The 25194-nt window shown below is 35.9% G+C and overlaps 2 protein-coding genes across 2 annotated transcripts; both read left to right on the top strand.

The window, feature by feature from the left end:
• Positions 1–6416: 6416 nt before the first annotated feature.
• LOC110710802 (protein FAR1-RELATED SEQUENCE 8-like) lies at positions 6417–8068 on the top strand. Its single transcript, XM_021889144.1, has 4 exons — positions 6417–6557; positions 6666–7057; positions 7159–7654; positions 7976–8068. The coding sequence occupies exons 1-4, from the start codon at positions 6417–6419 to the stop codon at positions 8066–8068; spliced, it is 1122 nt and encodes a 373-aa protein (XP_021744836.1).
• A 6387-nt stretch (positions 8069–14455) lies between these two features.
• On the top strand, positions 14456–17337 carry LOC110710849. The gene is made up of 2 exons (XM_021889189.1): positions 14456–15519; positions 15603–17337. Exon 2 carries the CDS (start codon positions 16181–16183, stop codon positions 16916–16918), a length of 738 nt encoding a protein of 245 aa, XP_021744881.1. The 5' UTR covers positions 14456–15519; positions 15603–16180; the 3' UTR covers positions 16919–17337.
• Positions 17338–25194: the final 7857 nt, after the last annotated feature.

Raw genomic sequence — 25194 nt, forward strand, 5'->3', positions numbered from 1 at the left:
TATCTTTTTTTTATACTCCATATTATTTTTTAATAATTCTTGTTTCTATTAATAGTATATTTGTGTTTTCCCACAAAGCTTATCCATCAAGTAAAAAAATCATAAAGTTAATTTAATGTAATAATTTTATAGTACCATTTATTTATAACATGTTATTTATTTGGAGTACGTACTTTTGACTTGTAAGATTGAATTTTATGTATAATTATGTCCTATTTTTGAAATGAAATCATTTTGGTGAAATATATTTTTTTATATTTAATTTTTGGATTGAAACAAGAGATCAATTATTATTGATGGTGACTCACCAATATATATTACTTATATAAAAAATCCATTATAATGAGGAGAGTGCTAATCGATGATAAGACACTCTCAATAGCTAAATAGAAATTAATCCTTCTTTTCATATATAATTTTGTTGATTACATAACCAATATATTAGTGGGTGAAAAGGGTGAGTTAATATAAGGAGACAAAACTTACCATTCAACTACTTATTTACAATTGTCATCAAATATAATTTGATGTCTTCTGACTTTTATAATTGCCACGTTTCGTCAGCCTAGTTGAGTAACAACCTAAGTGGAAATTTAGTGTTTGGTCCATCTCTGATGCAAAGTATAGTATTTTATAGAAACTTTGAGATGAGGCTGCTCTTGGATTTCTGACTAGGGGTAGCAAGACGCAAGTACGAATTAGATAACATAATTAATAAACTATTGAGATTGACGGGGATAAATTGGGTTAAACCAGTTACTTTTTAAATAATGCGTTGTCTTGATACCACCATATATATATATAAGAATTGCCGCTGCTTCTCATTCATCAAATAAAGATTAGTTTATATACACAATACCAAAGACTTCTAAGTTAAGCTTAAGCTAAACTATGAAAGATATACACTAAATATATACTAAGATGATAACAAAAGGTTATTTACATAATCTATATATCTCTCTATATATTATTAAGTGCATGCCTAATTTTTAAACATTTTTATTGGCATATATGCTAATTATACTAAATTATTCAAGACGGTGGGAGTAATAATTAACAATTTTAAACATTTATTCACATTTACATTTTTAATTTTTTAATTTTTACTAATAATTTATATCTAGTTTTCAATGTACTACAATCAAATTAAAAAGTACTCCCTTCCATGAATTATAATACTCGGTATTATCTATCGGTCAAAGTTTTATATGATAAGCATTGGATACAAGGAAAATAAATTATAACATGCTATTTATTTTAATTTACATTTCAATGTAAATTTTCACAAATATTGTTACTAAAATAATTTTAAATAAATTAGTTGTCAAATACGAGCATTGGAAAACAAGCTATGCATGAAATGAGAAGAATTTCTATGAATGGAGGAACGAAGTATTCTAGATTAGAATGCTAGTTTTCTTTTTTAAAAGTCAAAAAATGAAGACTATGTGTAGGCGTTGTTCGAAGTGCGCCTACTTTAAAAGTATGTTGTGAATATGCTTGGCACTCATAGGAAGTGAGAATTGACATAATACGATTAGGGATAAGGAAAGTAGGGAGCCGCCAACAAGTTTTTAAGGAACTTGTAAATCGTTCACAGATCATAAAAGGCAACCACGAATAAAGGGACAACGATAGGCAATAACGATTGACCCGTGAAGGTTACACCCCATTCATAATCCATGAGATTACTGACTCCATATGGTTCGGAACCATGAAAGGAGGATCGGGGATGATGGTACGAAGTGAGTCATGGAGTCACATTCGCCCGTATTGGCCTCTACTCGATTCTTATAGTGAAAAGTGGTTCCTGCGATCTCAAAGGCATGCAAACAAAGATTCAATTTGCTCCAAACTATTATTAGGCTAAATTGGTTGAATACTAATGCAACATATAATAATTCTAAAATATTGTGATCACTTGAATTACCAACAAGATTAAAAAGGAACCTAAACCGGTTGTCCAAATTATCTTATTAGGCATGATTTTCAATTACATATTCCCTTTAAACATGCAATATGGTGATCATAATAATAATAGAATAAACATTAATATTGGAAGCAATTTAACAATAATAGCGTTAGTCAAATCAAATAATAAATTAACCTAATCATGATACTAGCAATATAAAAATAAAATAAGTAATTAAATTAATTAATTACTCATATTCCGCGTGTTCTTTTAAATTGCTACATCATGAATAAATTGTTAGTAACTTCAATAAAAAGAAAATATAAATCAAATGAAAATTAAATTAAATAAATGTAGATTTGATTTGGTCCAAACCCTTAGTTATTTATACCTTTCACGCCTTAGTTTAAGGACGGAACCTCGGGTTTAGTATAGACTCCTTGAAGTTCTTAAGGGAAGAATGGTGTAATTAGGAATATAGGTTTAAGTCTTAGATTATGATAGAGAAGAGAATGATTTTTGGTGTAAAAGAGAGGAAGAGAGAATGATTTGATGCCACGAACTGCAGAAAGGAAGGGGGTATTTATAGGGAAAATTAGCAGAGGGAACACACGGAACCCTAAAAAGATTAAAAACCGTAAAAAATAATGCCGCGACACGACAGAAAATTGCCGCGACATGACAAAAATCCCATGACACGGGGGAATATTGTGTGACGCGGGAAATAATTAGGCTACGGGAGATAAAAAGCATGAAGGGTTTACGCTGAAAGGACACAGAGCTGCCCCGTGTCACGGTATGTGTACCGTGACGCGGCAAAGTCCACTGTGGCACGGTACAGTATACCGTGTCACAGTGAAAAAATCACATGGGGAATGACGCAGAAAAGCACCGTGCCACGGTATGTGTACCGCGACACGGTACAAACTTTCATGACACGGTACCAAACCCCGTGTCACGTCAATATCCCCCGCGACGCGGTAGTTTTGTTACTTGCACGACAATTCCAGTTTTTTACGCATTTTTAAAATTGCGATAACTTTTGATCTGTAACTTAGAATAAGGCATATAATATATCATTTGAAAGTTTATCAAGTCTAATTTCCAACCCAATTAGAATCATGTCAAAATCATTTGTATATTTTAAGATATGGCCGTTTTAGTAGAAGGGTGTCGGTTTTGGGCCGAGTTTAGTGTTTGGCTCATATATTCTTCGTTTTAAATCGGAATTGGGCTTATGATATATTGTTGGAAAGATTATTTCAAGGCCTATCCAACCAAATAATAATTAGATCAAAATTATTAATCCAAAAAATCAGTTTCTCTCGGTTTTGCGATGTGGACACGAAAAGTGGAAAACAAGTTATGGTTTAGGGAAATGAGCTAGGAAATTGATTGGTTTATGAAATGTATTGAATGGAAACAGGGATTTAAGCACTCCAATATTAAATACTGAACCCAACCAATAATGGCGGTGAAATGTTGTTCATCATCTGGTTTGGTTTTGGGGAGACATTTTTAGGTGTCTACACTATGTAAAATGCATTCTAATAAAAAACTAAAATAAAAAAACTAAATCAAATTAAAGTTGTTGCCTAGAGGGCTAGAGGTATCGAAACCCTGACCTGCCACACAACAAAAAGCTTATATCACACTTCAGCTGTTCCCCAACCACTAGAGCAACACGGAGTATATTGTAATTATATACATGATAAACATTTTATACATAAACAATGATGTATTAGGTTTTTTTTTAGGGGTAGCACGTGCTACCCCTTGCTCCAACGTAGGTCCGCCAGTGCTCGTGAGCTTATCGCAATGACGGATCCAGGGGCGGGCCTACCCAGGCCACAACCCGTCCTATGCTGGATAAATTCAGTATATATAAATATTCTTGTTTGATATTACATTGAATATACTCCCTCCGTTTTTAAATACTTGATCCATTTCTCAATGCGCGAAGTTTTAGGAGAAATTGGAGAAAGTAAAATATGGAGGTAGTAGGGTTGGTGGAAAATAAAAAGTTGTAGAAAGAAAAAGTAGTGGAGAGAATTGGAGGAGAGAATGTATGTTGGGTCCACTATTTGAGAGAAATTAATTAAATATTGTAAAATCTTTCCAAATAAGGAAATGGAGCAAGTAATTAAAAACGGCCGCAAAAGGAAAGTGGAGCAAGTATTTAAAAATGGAGGGAGTACTTGGCTTAGTTAGTTTTCTAGCCTTTTATTGTCTATATATTGTGGTATTGTAGGTTTTAATTTTTCTCTCTTTTATGCAATATATTAGTGACACATATACGTGGTGGGCCTTATAAGTAGATTTTTGGTTGGAATCCGTTAAGTGGTGGTAAAATCCAACTTTTGAAATTTTTATGGTTGTAAAATAAAACTTTTAAAAGTGAAAGTAGTAAAAATCACTTGCGAGTTGTTTTTTTTTTTTTTTTGGTAAAATCAAGATTTCCATAAATTAATGTTGTAGAAAATTACGGGTAATCTAGTTGCCATAAATTAATGTGTGGTAGGAAAATTTCTCTTGTAGTAATTGTTAATAGGACGGACAATATCATATCTTACCTTGTAGCTAGGTCTTGTTCCCCCAAGGCGATGGAGCTTGTAACCTTTGAACCATTCTCACTTGGTTTTTTAACCCTTGAAAATTTGGATGCTCATTAACAAAATAGTCCCCACTCGCTCTTTTAAAAAAAAAAGAAGAAGAAAAAGAAGAAGTACCAAATCGTGATCTGATATCGTCCAGGCCATGCGCTAGTTAGTGTATTAAAGATTGTGTGCGATTTCCTCAAGTTGAAAAGCACTTTCTAACATTTCCTCGTCTCTTTGTCTAAAAGTTCCTTTTTCTCCTTCATTTTAATTTATACTATCATTTCATTTAATATATGTTTTTTTCCTCTCTCCCTCTCTTCTATTATTGGTTTCTCTCACCTTCATTATTAATATTCATTTTTTTCTCCTTTTCAATATTGCTTTCCCACTATTTTTTTAGGCCGCCCAGGTTTCTCAAATTGATAAACAACAAACGTTTATCAAATGGCATTCTCGTAATTATTTTGCCTAGTTTTCTACGAAAGTCAATTAAATAATGTAATAGTGGTCCTAGTCCAAGCTGGCAGTGAAGCGACCTTAGTAACGGATGGTTAACGCCTTCGTTAACGGATAAACAACTTTGTCAACACATGGAAGTTACTTTTGCAGAAGGAAGAGAAAATAAGACAGACACTTGAGTTTGAGATTAAATAGTATACATAAACATCCCAAAAAAAATTAAAAATATATATAGGAGCATGCGATTTTGAACTCTTCGAAGCACACAACAGGCAATATTGGAGGTGTGGAGGATAAATTGGATTTGTTTCAGGGCTTACAAGGTACGTTTTCCATGGTTATTGATTCGTAGTAATTCTGGAGTGTGGTATGCAATTTGTTTGTAATTGGATCATTTTGAATCTATTGGTTTGTATTTTGGCTGTGTCGGATTGTAATTAGGAGCTTAAATTTGAATTGTTATTATTGGAAGCCAAATATTCAGGTGTTTAATTGTATTCAAAATTGTAGCATGAATTTGTTTACTTGAACCTGTGTTTAGGGTTAAGACGCTGTAATTTTTATTTATTTTAATTTTTAATTTAATGTGCTATGTATAGAGTCGTTTAATAGAGTGAAGATTGTTGTGTGGGTTGTAGTATGAAATTCTTAATATTATGATTTGGGGGTTTTGATTATTAATTAAATCAGGATGGTTGATTTTCATGACAATGTTTGTGGGGATGGTGTCGGAGGAGGAGAATTTGGGGATTATCTTTACGACAATGGAATTGCTGATGGAGTTGGAGAAGGTGAATTTGGGGATGATTTTTATGACATTGGTACTGGGGATGGAGTTGGGGAAGGTGAAATTGGCGATGATTTGTACTGTCCTGGCTCTGTTGATGATATGTCATTAGATATGTGCGTTCCTCCAATGTCACCAATCCGTGATGGGCAATGTAGTAATGTAATTGAATATCGTTCTCCAATTAAGACTCTAGTCTCAAATAACAGGGTATGTTCTGCTCCTTTGGTTGAATCACCGAAAGTGGGGATGGTGTTTAAGTCATGGCAGGATGTAGAGAAGTATTACAAAAAGTATGGTGAGCAGGAGGGTTTTGGTGTTTCAAGGGTGCAAGCAACCAAATCGAAAGTAACCAATGATCGTTTGACCACAACGTGGAAGTGTGAGTGTTGGGGTGCACCTAACATGAGGGCCAAGAGAGAGGCCAAAAAGTGGGCTAAATCAATGGATGTTGCTGGCTGTGGTGCTAAGGTTAATGGAGTTATTGGGGCAGATGAACTTAGTCGAGGGAAGAGAAAATCAAAGAAATGCGAATGTGGTGCTACTGTATATATATGCTGTGGTGAATGCATAAGGGGAGTGGGAGTTAATGAAGGTGATTAATGTGCACACACATGATGTTAATCCGAGCATGTCCAAGTTAGTCAAAGAGTATAGGATGAAGAATTACACTGCTAATGTGAAGAAGGTGTTGCTGAATTTTTATGAAGAGGGGGTGTCGGTGTCCAAAATTCGCAAAGGCCTGTCGCATGAGAAAGAGGAGGAGGAGTTGCCCAGCCTTAAGGACATGCAACATGAGGTGTATAAAGCAAGGAGGCTGAAGTTTGAGGGAGGAGATGCTAATGCCATGATGGCGTATTTTGAGCGGATGTAAGAGGATAATCAAAACTTTTATCACACTCATCAGTTAGATGAATTTGGTCGCGTGAAGGACGTTTTATGGGTAGATGCAAGAAGTCGGGCAGCATATGAGTATTTCGGGGATGTAGTTTGTTTTGATGCTACATACCTTACTAACCAATATGAACTCCCGTTTGCAAACTTTGTGGGCGTCAACCATCACGGGCAGTCCATCCTTTTGGGGTATGCCTTAGTGTCTCGAGAAACCACTAAGACATACAAATGGGTTTTCAAGCAGTGGTTAGCTTGCATGGGAAATAGAGCCCCCATAGCTATTTTGACAGATCAAGCTGCATCAATGCGCAATGCACTGGCTCAAACAATGCCAACTGCCAGGCACAGGTGGTGCATATGGCACATTGTTAAGAAATTTTCTGAAAAGCTTGGCAAATGCAAGGGGTAAGTTCTGTTATATGATGTCATATTGGTTCATGATGAATAGTGTTCTATTTTATTTGTTGAATTTAACAGTGGGTATGGACATAGGTGTCTATGTTTAGGTACAAAGATTTCAAGAGTCCCTTGAAGGCAATAATATATAAGAGCTTCACTGTAGAAGAATTTGAAAGAAGGTGGTGTGAATGCATGAAAAAATTCAGTCTTGAGGATAATGAATGGTTGGTTGGCCTATATGAAGAGAGACACATGTGGATCCCGGCCTTCATGCGCGAATACTTTTGGGCCGGGATGAAGACAACACAACTGTGGAGAGCATTAACAGTTTCTTTGATGGGTTTGTTAATCGGAAGACAAAACTTTGCGAATTTCAGGGCAATGACAAAGAGGGTCCAGGATGAGAATGAAGCAGATGCAAAGGCAACAAAGTACATGCGGCGACTTGTTAGTGGTTTCCAACATGAAGCATTTTTCCAAAAGATTTACACTGATGCTAAGTTCCAGGAGATTCAAAGAGAACTATCCCGATTGATGTACTGCTATGACAGGGGAGAACATGTTATTGATGACACAACGGTTCGATATGTGATCAAAGATAGGGTATGGATAGTATCGGAAGGGGAAAGTGAATAAGTCATTACGGACCGTAGGCGCAATTATGCGATTACGTATAACCATGTTCTGAAAGAGGTCACTTGTGAATGCAGAAAATTTGAAACACATGGTATTCTTTGCAAGCATTGTATTCGTGTGTTGGATCAGAACATGGTCTTCGAAATACCTATAAAGTATGTGTTAGACAGGTGGTGCAAAGATATTGTGAGGAAGCACACAAGGGTCAAGGTTGCGTACCATGACCCCACGCAGACACCCGAGGTTAAAAAATTCAACTTGATGATGAATGCATTTGAGGGGGTGTAGGAGGATGCTTCAGCTGCAGATGAAGAAACCGTACAGCTAGTGATAGACTCCCTGTCTACTCTCCACATTGAAGTGAAGGATCGGAGGCTTTAATATATGGAATTGATTGCTTCGAGTGATTACCCCGTGGTTGAGGATCCACAGTCAGAGATTGGTTCTAACAGCCATACTGTTAATGGACAGTCCCTTCCTTCGCCGTCCATCGTTCCCAATGTTCTTTGTGTGTAAAAAACGCCGTCGTGGTAGACCAAAGGGTTCTTGCAACAAAGCCTATTCAGAAACTGCATACAAGAAATTTAAGCCACGAAAATCAAAGGTATGCCTTACATGATCACCCAACTGTCTTAATATTTGATGATAAGCCACAAGGTCCTTATGGTTTTATGCATTTTTTCAGGAAAAACAAGCTTTGGAGTACGGACAGTTGCAGGTATATATCTGATGGTATATTTGTTATGACCATATTGTTTGACACCTACAGTATGTGTTCTAACATTCTGGCATTTTGCATTACATTACATTTACAGGATGATGATAACATCCACCTTCCACAACCTGATGTAGGTGGAGACAGTGTATGCCTATCAGATTATGAAGACGTGGTGTTTGACACTAACAGTATTGATTGCACTGGTGGTTTGTCCGATGCGTTTTGAGGGGTGCCTATACATGCGGCCTGCCATGTATTGGACTAGAACTAATGTAATAATAATTGGGCACTGTGTGTAATGGCCCAAATGTTAGGATTCAATCTTGAATGGATGACACATTTCTGTTTGACATAAATGGGCCATCAATATTCTGAAATTGGGCCATTTATAACTAAGCTGTTATAGGCCAATATTTTATTGCATTGTGTAACTCATGGGCTGTATTTAAACCAAACCTTTTGAATGAAGATATTTTTAGCCAATTCTTATGTTATGATTGTCCCAAGATTCTAATTTGGTTTATTAATAATCTTATTGGACTGATCTTATGGGCTTAATATAACTCAACTGTTCATTGGCCCAAAACTTAAGGGTTGTTTTAAAGTTGTTGAAGGATTATGACTTCATGGTCTAAATATAACTCAACTGATTTACTGGGCTACATATAACTCACTGATTATTTGGGCTAAATATAACTGAAATCTGTAATAATACTGTTAAAATTTTGAGAGAACTCACACTAGGATTCAGTGACAAATAATCACACAACTAATAACCATCTTCATAGACTCATCAACAGCATACACTCCAATTGTTGAAATACAGATAAACAAAATGAGCCCAACCAAAATTAACAAAATGAGCCCAATCAAACATCACATAATGAGCCCAAACTACATTAGTATCCTAATCATATACTTAAGTTAAACAACCACTAATAACCATTAAAACTAATAGGTCAGGGCAACATAACCCCGTAATCGTGATTGAAATTTACTTAAACCTAGCTTAGCCAAATTTGTAATTTGGCCAGGACACACATATCACTTCTTCAAGAAAAGGCAGTACACACGCTTCAAGCTCCTGATGCCAGCACTGCGGATTGTGTGATTTGGTACGAGGACCCTGTTCTTGTGCATCAGGACAAGTTGGCTAACATGACATCTATAGATCTCAGCGGCCATGTAATACTGCTTCAGCACCTTCATGGTCAACTCAGCCTGGACTGTCAACTTCTTAGATGATCCACTAACGTCACACAGATAAAACTTTCGCAACGCAGCATTCATATTATACTCAGGATCCTGCATTGAACATGTATTAAAATTTTGAACACATAATTTATTAAGCAAATCAGAATCACTAATTCAAAAAATGTTCATAATTTATACCTTTCCGATAGCTAGCACGATATGACCATTAGTTATACCAACCTCTCTAGCCGTATCAGTAGGTGCAATGGCCTTTCCAGTACGATTATCAGCCAAGAAAAATTTTGTCTTATAGAGGTCAAGTTTGGCAGCATAATCATCGTAGATATGCTCGAAAGTTTGGCTCCTCGTGATGGTGTACATCACACCAATGTCACCAGGGGTTTGGCTCCTTACAAGGATACCATATTCAGCTTCATCATCAGGCTCATCCTGACCATCATTCTTCTTTCCCCCACCTGATGAGCTGGATAAGTTGTCCTGAGTCAACCCCAGTCCAGCCCTCATTGTTTGAAGGAGTTTCCTCTTAACACAGGGTGCAGGCTCGTCCTTCTGGTAGTAGGGGTGCAGCTGATGAAGCATAGCAAAGGCGTTCTGGTTGAGTGTGGCAGCAAGGAGGGTGCTCTTACGCACATATTTGCTTCTTGATCTTCTTTTTTACCTTCTCTTCGCATGAGGGTCCTGTCCGGAAGAAGAAGGATGCATAATGCCTTTTCCCTTGTCTCCAGCTGGAGATAAGGGTTGACTACGATTCGTAGTTCCATCAGGTGGGGCTTGTTTCTTATCCTTCCTCTTGAACTTGGTAGGGGATGAACCATCACTCAAGTTTTCGCTCATATTTGGGTGAGAGATGATAGCTTTGGATGAAGATGACAAGTTTTGCTAGGGTTTTGGATTTGGTTTGTGGTGTGTGTATGGTATCTCAAAGCACATGTTTATATAGTGGGAGATACACAACCTTATTATTAATTAAAACTTTATAAAAAAAGATTTTGTTGCAAAGCGGCACTATGATTTTTTTTTTCAAGTTAATTAGTGGTGATAATAGTGTTCTAAAATTATGTTATGGTGATCATAGTCTTCTAAAAATAACTTTTTTAAATAAAATGATAATGGTTTGAATAACTAAGAAACACATGTTTATTAATTTAATAACTGATATAGCTTGGTTTTTTACTCGCGGCTTTTTTAGCAATCTAACTTAAATATTTAATTAATTAGTTTGTTTTAGAACTTGATAATTTTCGTATAAGATGAAATACAATTTTAATTAAAAATTAAATGTTTTTCGAGTAAACTACATAATGATGGACTACCCAATATCATTCGATTCAATGTGTTGATAAGGACCATGCTTATGTTTCGAGCCCATCGTCAGGTTCACCTTATCACACTGTTATGGTAGACCTTATAGGATGCCCTCTCTTTGTTCCTAGGTTGAACCCACTCAATCCTAATACTCGAATAGCTGTGTGGAATGTAAAGGGGATTACCCGACCTTCATTCTTGTCAAACTTTGCCCTTTTGTCTCGAATTCATAATCCCTCGATCATATTGCTCCTCGAGATCAGCACTCGGGCGAGAATGTTGCTACCATGATTAACCATCTCCAGGGGAGATACCGTCACTATGCCACCTCAGTATCCTCTTTCGACGGGGGATGTGCTCTGCTCTGGAACCCAGATGTAGTTGAAATTCAACAAAGGCCAACATTTGTTCGAACTGCAATGGTTAATGTTTTCATTCAGGTTGTGTTAATAATTCTTTTTTACACATTAATAGTTTTAAAGTTATTCATATATACGATATATTCGTTTATAATCTAATCCAGTTTTCGTGCTTTAAATGTGCAGGGAGTACCATCATTTCTGTCACAAGTACCGTGAAGGAGATGCAGTAGCTAGTATCATCTAAATGTAATAAGTCGTCTTTCTCGAGCTACACATGTTCTGGGCGACTCCAGATTTATGTTTTATTAGAAGTGCCTATTAAATATTTATTTTTAGTTTTTATTTTCCTTTATTTTTGTTGGAAATTTACAACTACAATTTAAGGCTATCGTAATTTTCGAGTACTAACCATAAATTATTGCTAATCTGATAATTTATTACTAATCTAACAAAGGAGAAAATCGAATAGTCAAGCCTTATAACCATCTGATAATTTATTACTAATCTAACGACTAAATTTATAAATTATTGCTTAAATTTAAGAGTTAACGATTCATATAGTATGAGCACATTATGATTGATAATACCCTGTACTTGATTTAGCACTAAAATTAAATTATTTTCTTATGGTCTCAGAACATCTAATATCCGGCTATAACATCCGGTTATAAGCTTAATATATGGTTTTGAATTTACACTAACAAACCAAAGATTTACACTAACAAACCCAAGATTTAGTACACTAACAAACCCAAGATTTACACTAATATATCGTAATTTACCCTAACATACCCTATTTCACACTTATTCCCTTATATATCCATACTATTACCCTAATAATATACCCATATATAACCCTTGTGTAACCCTAATACACCCTTATATAACCCTTGTATAACCCTAATATACCCTTATATAACCCTATTATACCCTAATATACCCTTATATAACCCACTATACCCTAATATACCCATATGTAACCCTACTATACCCTACAAATACCCTTATATAACCCTACTACACCCTAATATACCCTTATATAACCCTAAAGTACTGTCGTATGCAAAGTTAATGGCAGTTTTGACTTTTTCCATGGATGGCAATCTGACGACGTTAAAACCTATTAACAAAGGAATTGACTCTCCTTACCTTTTCTATCTCCTCAACAAAGGCGAACTTTTTCACGTGTGTGCAAACCCGTTTAGTGAAGTTCTGTTCATCAGTTCAACTCAACTCAATTAAGTTCACCTCAGTTTAGTTCCGTTCAGTTCATTTCAGTTTAGATCATTTAAGCTGATTTTAGTAAATGACAACATGAGCTAATATACCCTTGTAACCCTTAAACAACCTAACATGTATTGCTGATTTCAGTTATACTAATATAATCCACTATACACCCCTTATAACCCTAATATACAATTATATATGTAGTGTTGAAAAGTCTTTTCGTATCGATTTTTAGGATTTAGTGGCGATTGTAAATGATACGATTTCTCAAAATTATATAAATGTGTCAAAATAGTGTGGATATGTATTATAATGTTTTCCGTATCGATTTTATATGGGAAAACCATGGCGATTGTAAAAATGATACAACATCCTTAGTTATTTCTTCAAAATACTTGCATAATGTAGCGAATGTACAATCGCTACGAAATAATCGCTACAAAAAGTGATTTTTCTTGTAGTGACCTTTTCCACCAACATATATATTTCAAGTGACTGCGCCGCCAAATAAACGAAAACCCTAAGAGAAAATGGTGAAATTCAGAACTTCATTCTTGGAATGAAAATTTAATACTTTATGTAAGTGAGCTTCCCATTTTTAGATTATACTTACCATTACTAATTGCCCTTCTCCAATGCTAGAGTGGTATGGTAGAACCAATTGAGCTTCTATTGCATAGGGGACAGATAAATTAGAGGAGAGAGGATAAGAGAGAAATTAAAGGAGAAGAGTGAAATTAGTAGGAAATGAGTGCTTTGAATTTAGAGGAAATGATTGCTCCGAGTAGTCAAGGAGAGTGAAAATTTTATGTTAGGAGAGAGCTTAATTACGGAGAGAGAATTTCTTTTTTAATGGCTTCTAATGTCGTTAGATTGTCATGTTGAGAAAAAGTCAGTGTTGCCCTTAACTTTTCAGATGAAAGAACAAAAAGCCTCCTAGATAAATGGGGCTTGTTTCTCAAACATGATAAACTTGAATTAGCCCTACTATACCCTACTATAACCCCTACCATACCCTACTATAACCCTACTACACCCTACTATACCCTTGGGTATTGGTCACACTCTTCAGTCAATGAGAGACTCGGACACCTCAACATGAACATACAATCTGTTAACGGAATATTCGCATCCGAAGATCATGTTAGAGGTCGGAAACGGGGAAGCTTGCCTATTCTGTTGGTTATTCTGTTTGTATACCCATATCATGTTCGTAGTCATTTAGCTCAGTCTAACGAGCCTTTTCTCATTGACTGAACTGCACTGCACTGAAGTGGAGTGATTATTATTATTGTAATTATTATTATTATTATTGTTAATATCATTATTATTATTTTTATAATTATTTTTATTATTATTTATTGATTATTATTATTTTTATTTATTGATTATTATTATTTTTTATTTTGTGATTATTAATAATTTTTTTTATTAGTATGCTTATTCTCTATTATGATTATTATTATGATTATTATTTATTTATTATTATTAATTAGATTATTATTAATTAGATTATTATTATTATTATTAATATTATGTATTTCTTATTATTGTTGTTATTATTATTTATTATTATTATAAGTATTATTATAATTACTTTTTAGTTCCTATATCATTTTAACTATCACTAACTGTAATTCTCTATAATTTAAAATTGTAAAAGTTATAGATTGGAATAATACTCAGTTACACAATTCCAAGCGGAATTCAGCGGGTTTTCATTGTCTGAGAACCGAGGCTATTTCATTTAATTTTACTAATGACCAATGTTTTCGACCGTTCATTAACACCAATTTATGAATTCCCAGTTACACGTTTCCATTCGACTCGTTTTCGACCGTTGATTAAAGAGTACAACATCAATTTTCACGGATTGCTGACGTGTTTCCTTTAAATTTGCAAAATTGAAACACATTGCCAAGTCAAACCTGTACTCGTTCATCTTACAATCACGCATTATACCTTTTCATATTCTCTTCAGTATAGCCATTGGTAAGTCATATTCTCTTCCTAATCTAATAAACATGGAAAAGAGGAGAAGCAGATCCATCGTCACTCAAATGGCGAACTCAGAGATCGGTAATCGAGGTGGAAATGGCATTATTTTCCATCCACGACAACCTGTCATGTATTTTAGCCATTTCATCCCATCATCCAAATCAGATATTGATATGAACAACACAAAATACTTCCACAACCACCTTGATTTAAGAAATTTTAATCAAATTCAAGTTAAAACACTCAAAGCAGAATTATGCGGCAATCCTCCGTACGACTCAATACATGGGAGCCCATTCAGAGTGATGAAAGAAGGAGACGAGGAATACAGACCAGCGTACATGCCCTTGTTATGAGATCTGAATGGTTACCTACACAAAGGTGCAGGTCAATTTGTTAAGTGGCTATGCCTATAGCGGAGCCCATTTGCTGAACAATTGATTCCACAAGATGTGGTCCCTATATTTTATTTGCGATTCGAGATAAACCCACATCAAATATGCAAGTACACTCTTCTAATCTCACAAAGGGAAATTTTCATGGGAGCTTATAATGCTGGTGTTCACGTCATGGTGATAAACGACTTCATTTCAAAAATATCATTCGACATATACTCTTGCACAACAAAACGGACTGGGAACAGGTACTATCGAACATCTATACAGTCGGAAAGGGCAAACAAATTTCCAGGCCAATTCAATTTTAAGAGGGGTAGCACTGTAATAATATGGAATGCGAGAGACGTGCACATGCCATCGGTTTCGGAGAATATGAAAGTAATTATGGACAACTACTCGCCACTGATGGTGACTATAACAGAGGCGAGGGTCCGCAAGCCAATGATGTAATTCGTCCGTAATGAGCTCAAAGGAAATTACAAAGCAGACGTATTCGGACCCAACTCAGGGTTGGGTGGGGTGTTCTATCTATACGCAACTGGGGCTTCTCCACACTACTCTCACTGGAAACACTCTCTGTATGGTCACGTTTTGGCCGTCGACGTCATCGTAAGTTATGTGCTTTAATTATTTGATAAATAAATTGACACTTGAACTCTACCTTATCTGAACTTTTTCCTTCTTTCTATTAGCCCAGTAAAGGTCTGATTGATATCGGACCATCAGATATGTCCGCCGAAACTCAGTGACTGTATTAAAGGTTGAAAATGGGGTCGACAAGGCAAGAAAAAAACTTGTTCATCAACAACAGAGTAACCTTTTGGTAATACTAATTAATTTAGTGTAACAGGTGCTTAATCTGTCGTAAATTTTCGTATTAGTTGTTTCTATGTGTTGTTGAGTACAACTGTCTAACAGTACTGTTCTGTTGTATGTATTGGTCAACTGATTAAACAATGTATGTTCGTACCATGAAATTAATTAAGGTGATGAATTACAGTCTTTTACATATGAAACTATTGTTATACAATTATTCCGTATATATACAATTACAGTTGGCAATATCTACGCAGCTTTGCTTGTATTCTTTTAAGAATATGAAAAAGCGCCAACAAGTAAACCGCCAAATCAAAATTTCAATTAATTTTCCACCACTTACATGAAATTACAGCCTTTTGGCGCAAAGCTTCATCCCCTTAAATCACCCCCCCACTCCTCAGACCATTTCACAACACTCCTCAGACCGTAATTCAAAATTCATTAAACCAAAATGAACTACCTAAAAATAAACGCACACACAAATCAGACAAGAAAAGCTAAAGGCTTTTGTATGAGCAATGAAGGTAGGAAAAAAATTGTGTTGTTTAGAAATAGAATGGTCCCTTTTGTCCTGCTCCATACCTCGACGCTCACTGTGAAGGTGAAGCCTACACGTCCAGTGGGAGGTTTCCCGGAACAACTTAAGGGGGTATTAGCCATTATACAACCAATCAAAAAAGGAGAAAATCACGCAGTTACTATCCAGTTGGTCACTGCATCTACTGCAGCTACTTGGATAGCCAAGGGCCAACGACCGTCTGGTGACCTGTTGCTGCTGAAAAAGAACTCCGTCACACCAGTAAACTTACCAGATCTGTCTGACTTGGCCCTGCTCCCATTAGCTTTAAAGATAGCTATACAGAAGAAACTCAAAGAAGAAGGGGGTGTCCAAGGAATCGGGTTAGAACATGTAATTCCAGAGTGCGTCGCAAATATTGTTGACTCCCCATCCATATTACCAACCGTAATGGAAACGTGTAATCTTAACGCTGGAAGGCACAAGATGGAGATCAACAGCTACTTAGATGATTTGAATATTTTCACCACTTCCAGTACGTTACGCCTGAATGAAGTGTACGCATGCTGGGAGTTGTTAAGTGGAAACCCACTAGATGGAAGAAAGGTGACACTTGACTTCAACATAGTGAAATGCCATAACAATGTTGGAGGTGCTAGGGTATTGGTTTAGAACTGCAGAGATGTATCTAGATCATCATTTCTACCTCAATTCCAGCACATGCTACACCTACACATGCCTGATCTGGTTGTGTTAACCGAGACAAGGTCATCTATTCGTATGGGCCGTTTCATTTGTAGCGAGGTGAACATATACAAATCTACCGAAAGATCGGTGTACGAAATCATTGGAGGGGTCTTGTTGGTTAACATGTCTAAGCTATTGACCATTGAGAACTATCTGGAAGACTACTCAATGAATGTTTGGAATGTCGTAATATGATAGATTAGTGCTTGTAAGTTCGCTAGTAGTTGTTTCATCCTAAAATTTGATTAGTGTCCTGAAAATTGTAATGGCCCATTCTGAATGCAATATTACAAAGTTTGTAGTCCACCATGTTGTTCTATATTAGAAATTTTACAAAACTTGAATTATGCAACAACTAGCTCAATAAAACATTGGCGCAGTCCATAATGTTATGTAATAAGTCCAGGACATAGTCTAAGCCTTGGACTGGACAAACATATCATCAAAACAATAATCTAGTCCATAAATGAGACCCAATATTTAAAAGGCCCAGTAATGGATTAGTACACACAACTGCCGTGATAATATGTTAAATGTGCCAGTCCATCAATTAACCGAACCGTAGGACAAAAAAATATAATTGTACGAATACCTGGCCGATATTTGGGCCAACCCAATTATGGAACATGGAAAATCTACGGAGTTCAGCAATTAAATGGGCCTATAATGTATGACCTAGATTTGGTAATTCTACGGAGTTTTGCAATATAATGGGCCGATATGGTCATTCACCATCTCAACAAACTTCACCACCTTTCACACTCATCAACACAGACTCTCTCTGAAAATGGTTTCAAACTATGAAACATACAACCCAGGAACCCCATCACCATCATCAACCCCAACGAGCAGCCCAAACCAGCTAGCATCACCTCCTTTTCAGTACAAGCAGCAGATACTCGAAACATGGAACACGTATGTCTTAGATCTAGCCCCCCCGCAGCTGGGATATCTGACCTGAACCCAAACATTATTATGTTCATGCTTGAGACATCTCATATAGAAGATGTGAAGGTCACCCCGGCGGAGGTCCTGAGGCAAATCATCTGCAACCCACTTGTAGTACCTGAAGAATGGAAAGAGATGAAAATGCTGAATAACAAGGGGGATCTGATCCCATCCCACCTCCCAAACATTTCTGATTTGGTATTTCTCTCGCCTCCGGTGAAGCAGCTTTTTTTTCTGGTTAATGGAGAAATTGTCACAAGAACGATCAATGGATGTCATCCCTCCAGAATTCGCCTACATACTGGATCCACCTCCACTTCTCCCCCCTGTGATCGAAATGGTTAACCTCGGCTATGGGGCACTTAATGTGCACACAGTGAGTTGGAAAAATGCTATGAAGTTACTTCGCGCGAGGCGACCAGAAAACCAGATTCAGCTAACTGTATCTTGGGAACCAAGCACCTCACCGGACAAGGAAAGGCCAATACACATATGCTGTGTCCCTGGGCACTATGTCTTAATTGATCCTTGCACTGGACTGGAGAAACAGTATGTCACGAGCTTCACAGATGAACAGGTAGAGCCTTTTCATCACCCACAAACCATCCCAAACTTACTTATACTTTACTGGAATGCAAGAGGAATGGCTCGGCGATCATTCCTCCGAAACACCAAGGACTTGATCATACAGCACCAACCTCATATGGTTGTTATTTCAGAGAACAGGTTATGAAGATCAGACACAGTTGCAGTCCTTAGTGTGATTGCTTACGATAAATGGATGATGGTTGATCCAACAGGAATTTCAGGGGGAATTGTGGTGTTCTGGCGAGAGGAGTACGCAGACTTTGTTCCTATTAATACCACTCTCAGCAGTGTCCATGGTGTCATTCAGGTTAGTCTCTAACACCACCCCATTTTCACATAATATAATGTTCCAGATAACTTCCTTGCCTGAATACAATACATGAAATGCACATAGTGCTGCAGGGACCAAATGCATGATTGGATATCCGCCTGGGAATTAGTCTTGTAGTAAAGCAATAATGGATAATAAGTAATGCAGGATTAGATGGACTGCTGCGAAGAAGGTGCAGATTCTAACAATGTTTTAACAACATCAATTGCCACTATAGGTCAATTTCTAGGGATTAGTTTCAGTTTGTACTAAATCAACAAATTTTAGTTTGTACTAAAAAAAATAGATCTGTAATGTTTATTTCAGTTTCTTCATCAAATGAATTGAAAATTATTCTCAAATTCAAACGCCTTACATAAAGTGAACATATTTGGCTATCTAATGTTCGTTCCAGAGGGGAACATTTATTACAGTTGATACACCAAGGCCTACTGATACTGTTTAAACTACATTGCTAACATAGAACCAATTTTTCTTCTCAAATTATCACAATCGTACATAACAGTTCAAGCCGCACCCACAACGTGGAAAAATACACTCACTACGCATGACAACGGGACCATAGAATCTCACAATCATGCACCAGGTTCTGAACAAGTAATAACTCACGTCAAAAGCCTTCCCCGGATGGTGAGGCATGACAATGGGTGGTAACAAAACAGGGAATCCCGGGGTATCTAATCCGACGTACCTTAGGGGCTTTATGTGTATATGGGCCTTCCTCAACCACCTAAACAGGTAATTAACCGAATTGTTAGCAAAAACCAATACAGATTCTGATATTGTCCATTAACTATGCTTTGCATACCTCATTGTGAATCACAATGGGACCATTTCTATCACGAGCCTCCCTTGGGTGGTCCTCTCCATATTCCACATCAAGCATCTAAAATTAAATAGCAACCGATTAATTTACACAAAATAATTAGTAACCAAATTAGCCACCATTACAGCACAATGAAATGCTTTTACCCCTATTTTTCCAAATTTGCATGATTCTTTAGCTGTTCATCGTATTCTATTCGCTATTTGACATATGTTTCATATCTGCTTTGTACATGTGCTACTATACTGCCACTGTATACATTATTTATTTGTAAAGTTCTTCAAGTTCTTACGTGTTCTTCTGCACATTATTGAAGGCTATATCTTACCTACACAACTTTGACGACTGTTTTACAATTAGCCTTTGAAACTGTTATTAGTTACAATCCATTTTGTGTTGTAATTTAGATTTACACAATGAATACTATTGTCAATGTTGTTGGTCAATACTTTACCTTGGTGAATTGCCTTTGTAGAATGTCCATCTTGTTCTAATAATTGGAAAACCAACAAATAGATTGATGGATTTATATGTTTTTAACTCAGTTTTCCTTGGGGTTACAGGTTTGCTGGTTGCATTGTTTGTGGTTCTGCTGGTGGAGTTTTGCCTGTTGTGCTGTGCTTAAGAGATTTGTTAAGGTGTAGACACCCATTTGTTGTCTCCCCAAAACCAAACCCAGTGATGAGTACCTTTCACGTCGAATCATAATCGAATGAAGCAAAAGTGTGGAAGGTTTAATGTTGCGGATAGTTTTAATTTCTTTTCTTTTCTCTCTGTTTTTGAAAACTTATTTTAAGAAAACAGCTAATCCAGTTTGGTTGGTCCATGATATGGGTCCAATAGTAGTGTAGTTGGATGGGGTTTGACAAGAGCTTTCCAACGATATATTATAAGCCAAATTCCGATGAATATTGAGGAAGTTATGGCCAATTTACTGAAATAGGCCCGGTTTGAGCCTAATATACGGCCCAATGATCTAGGGGAGGTCCTAATATGATTTATCATTCCTAATGCAATTAGGAATGGTTTTAGTCTTCTAGATTCTTCTAGAAGGTTCTTTTCATTCCTAATTCAATTAGCATTGATAAATTGACTTTTATTGACTTTTCAGAGTTTTAATTAAAATCAAAGAACATTTTTGAGGAAAATATACGATTTTATCCTCCAGTACGGCAAACTTATCTGATTTTCGAAAACGCGTCAAAAACAGGCATTGGCGCCTGACACCAGGCATTGGCGCCTGGATCTAGGCCTGACGCCAATTAGCCATGTCTGGCGTCGATCTCGTTTTGCGTGCGCCAGACTCTGTTTTGTTAATTTTATCTTTTTGGCTGATTTTCTCTATAAATAACGTATTTAAAACTCCGTATTCATTCACCTACAATCAGTTTTCAATTCTCATTCACTTCTAATTCATTCATTCATCAATCAATTCATTCATCCATCTCTCTCTCTTTTTCTAAATTAGTCTTTTATATACAAAATTTCGCATTCGCAAGATCTAGAAACACTTAGCCATATTCGAAGTTGCCTTCGCCCTAGACGTGAAAGGTTTAATTTCTGAGGGTTTGGTCCCAAATCTCTCTTTCAATTATTTAATTTAATTGTTTTTATTATTATTTTCCTTGAAGTTACTAACGTGTGTATTTTGTTATTAGAAAGAGGTACGAGGCATCAAAGTAAGTATTTTGATGGTTTTTATTGATGTTATTGATGTAGAAATCATGTTTATATTGTTATTATGATATTCCTAGTATCATGTCTAGGGTAATTTTAATGTTAAATATGATTGTTATGATGCTTCCTATGTTCTTCCTAATATTTATGATTGTTAGTATCATGTTAGGGCTAAAGATTTGATTTTATTGCTTAGTGACATGCTAGGGTTCGTTATTAATCTTGTTAGTATCATGCCTAGGGTCTTGCTATGCTTTAACATGATTATTATTATTAATAGGATTGTTATCATGATTATTAATATTATTAATTATGATTACAATTGTTATGATTATTTTATAATTATTATGATTATGATTATAATTATAATTATTATTGTGATGATGATTAATATTATTATTGTTATTTATTTTGTTGCTTGATGCTTATTTATTTTTATTGCTTGATCACGTCTTTTATGCATGTTTAAAGGGAATTAGTACTTGTAATCACGTTAATAAGATAATTAATAATCTTGTTAGGGTTAATATGATTATAATTCAAGTGATCGCCAATAATAGTTTTATTTGTGCATTTAAATTCAACCAACATAGATAAACAGGTTTAGGGTTAATCCTATTGATTGCATGTTAGTCAGAAAGCGCACATGAATACGATCAGAATAAAGTAGAGGCCTATTATTAGGGCAAGTTCAATCTCTTTTAGGTTGAATTTGTACCTTCATCCCCGAACCCTTATTTGGTTCTAGACCTTATGGAGTTGACGATCTCTTAGATCGTTAAGGGGTGTAACCTTCACCCTGTGAACGGTTTACAAGTTCCTAAAACTTGTTGGCGACTCTTTTGCTCTATCTTCTTCCCTTTTGGACTCCACCGTACTTTAGTGTATGATCACAGTGGGGTTCAAGCTAGGGGTTAACGCTTGAAATTATTCCCTACATAAGGTAATTTCTATTATTCCTTTTATGTACTAGTTGTTGTGTAGTGATTACCGTCCTTTTAAGGTGTTCATTCCATGCTTTTAAAAGGTTATGATCCCTTGTTATATGGAAGTGTCTTGGTTTCTATGTGCATTAACGATTGTTATTAGTAGTGCCTATGGGTTTGATGTTCGATTGATATGTATTTAGTTTTCCATGTGTTATATAAAGTGCTGCTGAGTTGGCGTGCTGTGATTAGGTTATGTTTTAAAAAGCACAGCTAGGCTGTAGTGGTGTTCTCTGGGAGTTGAAAACCTGTGTTGTAAATACTTTGTCCTGAACGTCAATTTTGCCATTACAGGTTATGGCTAGACGGTCGAACAAAGTCTTTGTTCCTTTTCAGCCTCTTTTGAAAAAAGTTGTTGCTTGGCTGAAGTTTCCATCTCCGGTGTATGGATTTATAGCTTTTGCTAAGAATAATGTCTTTGTACGGGTTAATAAACCATATTCCCGTGCGAGGTTCATTTTCTATGGTGGAGATGCCAGTTCGGCCAAAGAGTCTCGTGAAAGAGCGGCTCATAAAGTTGTGGAGAGATTGATTTGTCGATTTAATTTTCAGGTGTCTGACTTTACATATGAGCGCATTAAGATGTATCGGCTGTGTGTCAAGTTATATAAGAATCGATGCGCTAAATTAGTGCAGGACAGAGAAGATTTGAGTCGCATTCGTGCAGAGTACAGCACAAAAGAGGTTGTGCCATTTAATGATGTTCATGTGTTTGGTTGATTTTGCTCAGTTTTTGGGAGTTTTAGTGAGGAAGACTGGTGTTACTGTAACTTCCATTGAAACTACTAAGTTAGAAGGACATGGCTATATGTCTTGGCTAATGATTACCTGTGCTCATAATAGTATTGCCATGGAGTTCATTTTTAGTGAACCTTGTCCTGAAACAAACATTGTTGAGCAAAGAGTTGCAAAGAAAGCGTGCTTTTTCATAGCTTTTGTATTTAATCTAGAGATAGTTGATGCTAACTATGGTGCTGCTGCGAAGATCAGTGAAGAATGTTCTTTGATTAGGGAGAAGTATTTGCTGTTAAAGGGTCATCTTGACTACTTGGAAAGGAGTTTTAATCAAGCTGAACCTGTTACTTGTTTGGTGAACGATGAATGTGCAACACCAACTGCTGAATCAAACCAGATTCCAGTCCTAGCTCTTCCACCGACTCTTCCGAATAAGTGTAGGATTGCTTTGACTGAGCTATCTACGAGTGGTGTGGAAGTGCAGAATTCTGAACGGCTTGTTACTGATTTGCCAGATTTGGAGTCCATTTTCAAATGTGCTAGGGTTGATTAGTTGGTTGATTAGCTATGTATTGTGAGGCTAGCTGCCTTTTGGATTTAGGTGTTTAAAGGCATGTATGTAGATGCTAGGTTTGTGCTTATGGTGTAGTAATTTTATTAACCAGCTTTTTGTCTATTAGTTACTAAGGTATCGGATAGTCGGAGTCTTTTTTTATGTAATGAAAGCACTGCCATGAATGTATTGCCTGATATGGCTTCTTTTTAATGAATGAAGTTATTGTTTGTTTGCTGTTTATTTCTGTAAACAAGCTTTAGGTCCTGGTTTTCCTTTTTTCCATTAAAGAGGACACTTTATTTACTGTTCTCCTATTTTTTTTTCTTTTTCTCCTACTTTCACAGCTTTGACAGATTTAATCTAAAGTTGCCATTCAGACATTTTATTGCACTCCAGCTTTTACAAATTGATCTAAGGCTGTACTAATGGGTATTGTCTTACTTTAAATCAGTTAAATTAGTATGTTGTACACAGATGGTACTTGCATCTTTTGATATTTACGGTTAGTGTTATCTGCTATATAATAGATTGTCGATATGGCATAGCTCACCTATCTCGGAAAAGGTGTAGTCGATTAAATAAGGCCACACAGAGGTCATCACAGTCAGCATTTGATAGGTATATATATTTACCAAAGTTACAGTACTTGTGGGGAATAATTTTAAGTGTTAATCCCCATGCTTGAACCCCACTGTGATCATACACTAAAGTACAGTGGCGTCCAAAAGGGAAGAAGATAGAGCAAAAGAGTCGCCAACAAGTTTTAGGAACTTGTAAACCGTTCACAAGGTGAAGATTACACCCCTTAACGATCCAAGAGATCGTCAACTCCATAAGGTCTTGAACCAAATAAGGGTTCGGGGATGAAGGTACAAATCCAACCTAAAAGAGATTGAACCTGCCCTAATAATAGGCCTCTACTTTATTCTGATCGTATTCATGTGCGCTTTCTGACTAACATGCAATCAATAGGATTAACCCTAAACTTGTTTAATCAATGTTAGTTGAATATAATGCACAAATAAAACTATTATTGGCGATCACTTGAAATTATAATCACATTAACCCTAAAAAAGATTATTAATTATCTTATTAAGCGTGATTACAAGTACAAATTCCCTTTAATCATGCATAAAAGGCGTGATCAAGCAATAACAATAAATATCATCAAGCAACATAATCATCATAACATTATAATCATCATCATAAAAATAAATTATAATTAAAATAATCATAATAATAATTAAAATAATCATAATAATAATCATAATGATAATAATAATATTAATCATAATAATAATCATGTTAAAACATAATAATAGCAAGATCCTAGGCATAATACTAACAAGATTAATAACAGACCCTAGCATGTCACTAAACAATAAAAATCAAATCTTTAACCCTAACATGATACTAACAATCATAAATATTAGGAAGAACATAAGAGGCATCATACTTGATATTAAAATTATCCTAGACATGTTACTAGGAATATCAAAATAACTATCTAAGCATGAACTCTATATTATAACAATAATGAAACCATTAAAGTAT

This window comes from Chenopodium quinoa, unplaced genomic scaffold, assembly GCF_001683475.1.
Source record: "Chenopodium quinoa cultivar QQ74 unplaced genomic scaffold, ASM168347v1, whole genome shotgun sequence".
Lineage (NCBI taxonomy): Eukaryota > Viridiplantae > Streptophyta > Magnoliopsida > Caryophyllales > Amaranthaceae > Chenopodium > Chenopodium quinoa.

What these genes read in the sequence shown, in the direction of transcription:
- LOC110710802 (XM_021889144.1), top strand. Translation starts at nt 6,417, where the DNA reads ATGAAGAATTACACTGCTAATGTGAAGAAGGTGTTGCTGAATTTTTAT. An exon ending in TTAAGGACATGCAACATGAG is followed by an intron (nt 6,558 to 6,665) that starts GTGTATAAAGCA and finishes CACACTCATCAG; the next exon opens with TTAGATGAATTTGGTCGCGT. An exon ending in GATATGTGATCAAAGATAGG is followed by an intron (nt 7,655 to 7,975) that starts GTATGGATAGTA and finishes GAGGGGGTGTAG; the next exon opens with GAGGATGCTTCAGCTGCAGA.
- LOC110710849 (XM_021889189.1), top strand. Translation starts at nt 16,181, where the DNA reads ATGAACTACCTAAAAATAAACGCACACACAAATCAGACAAGAAAAGCT.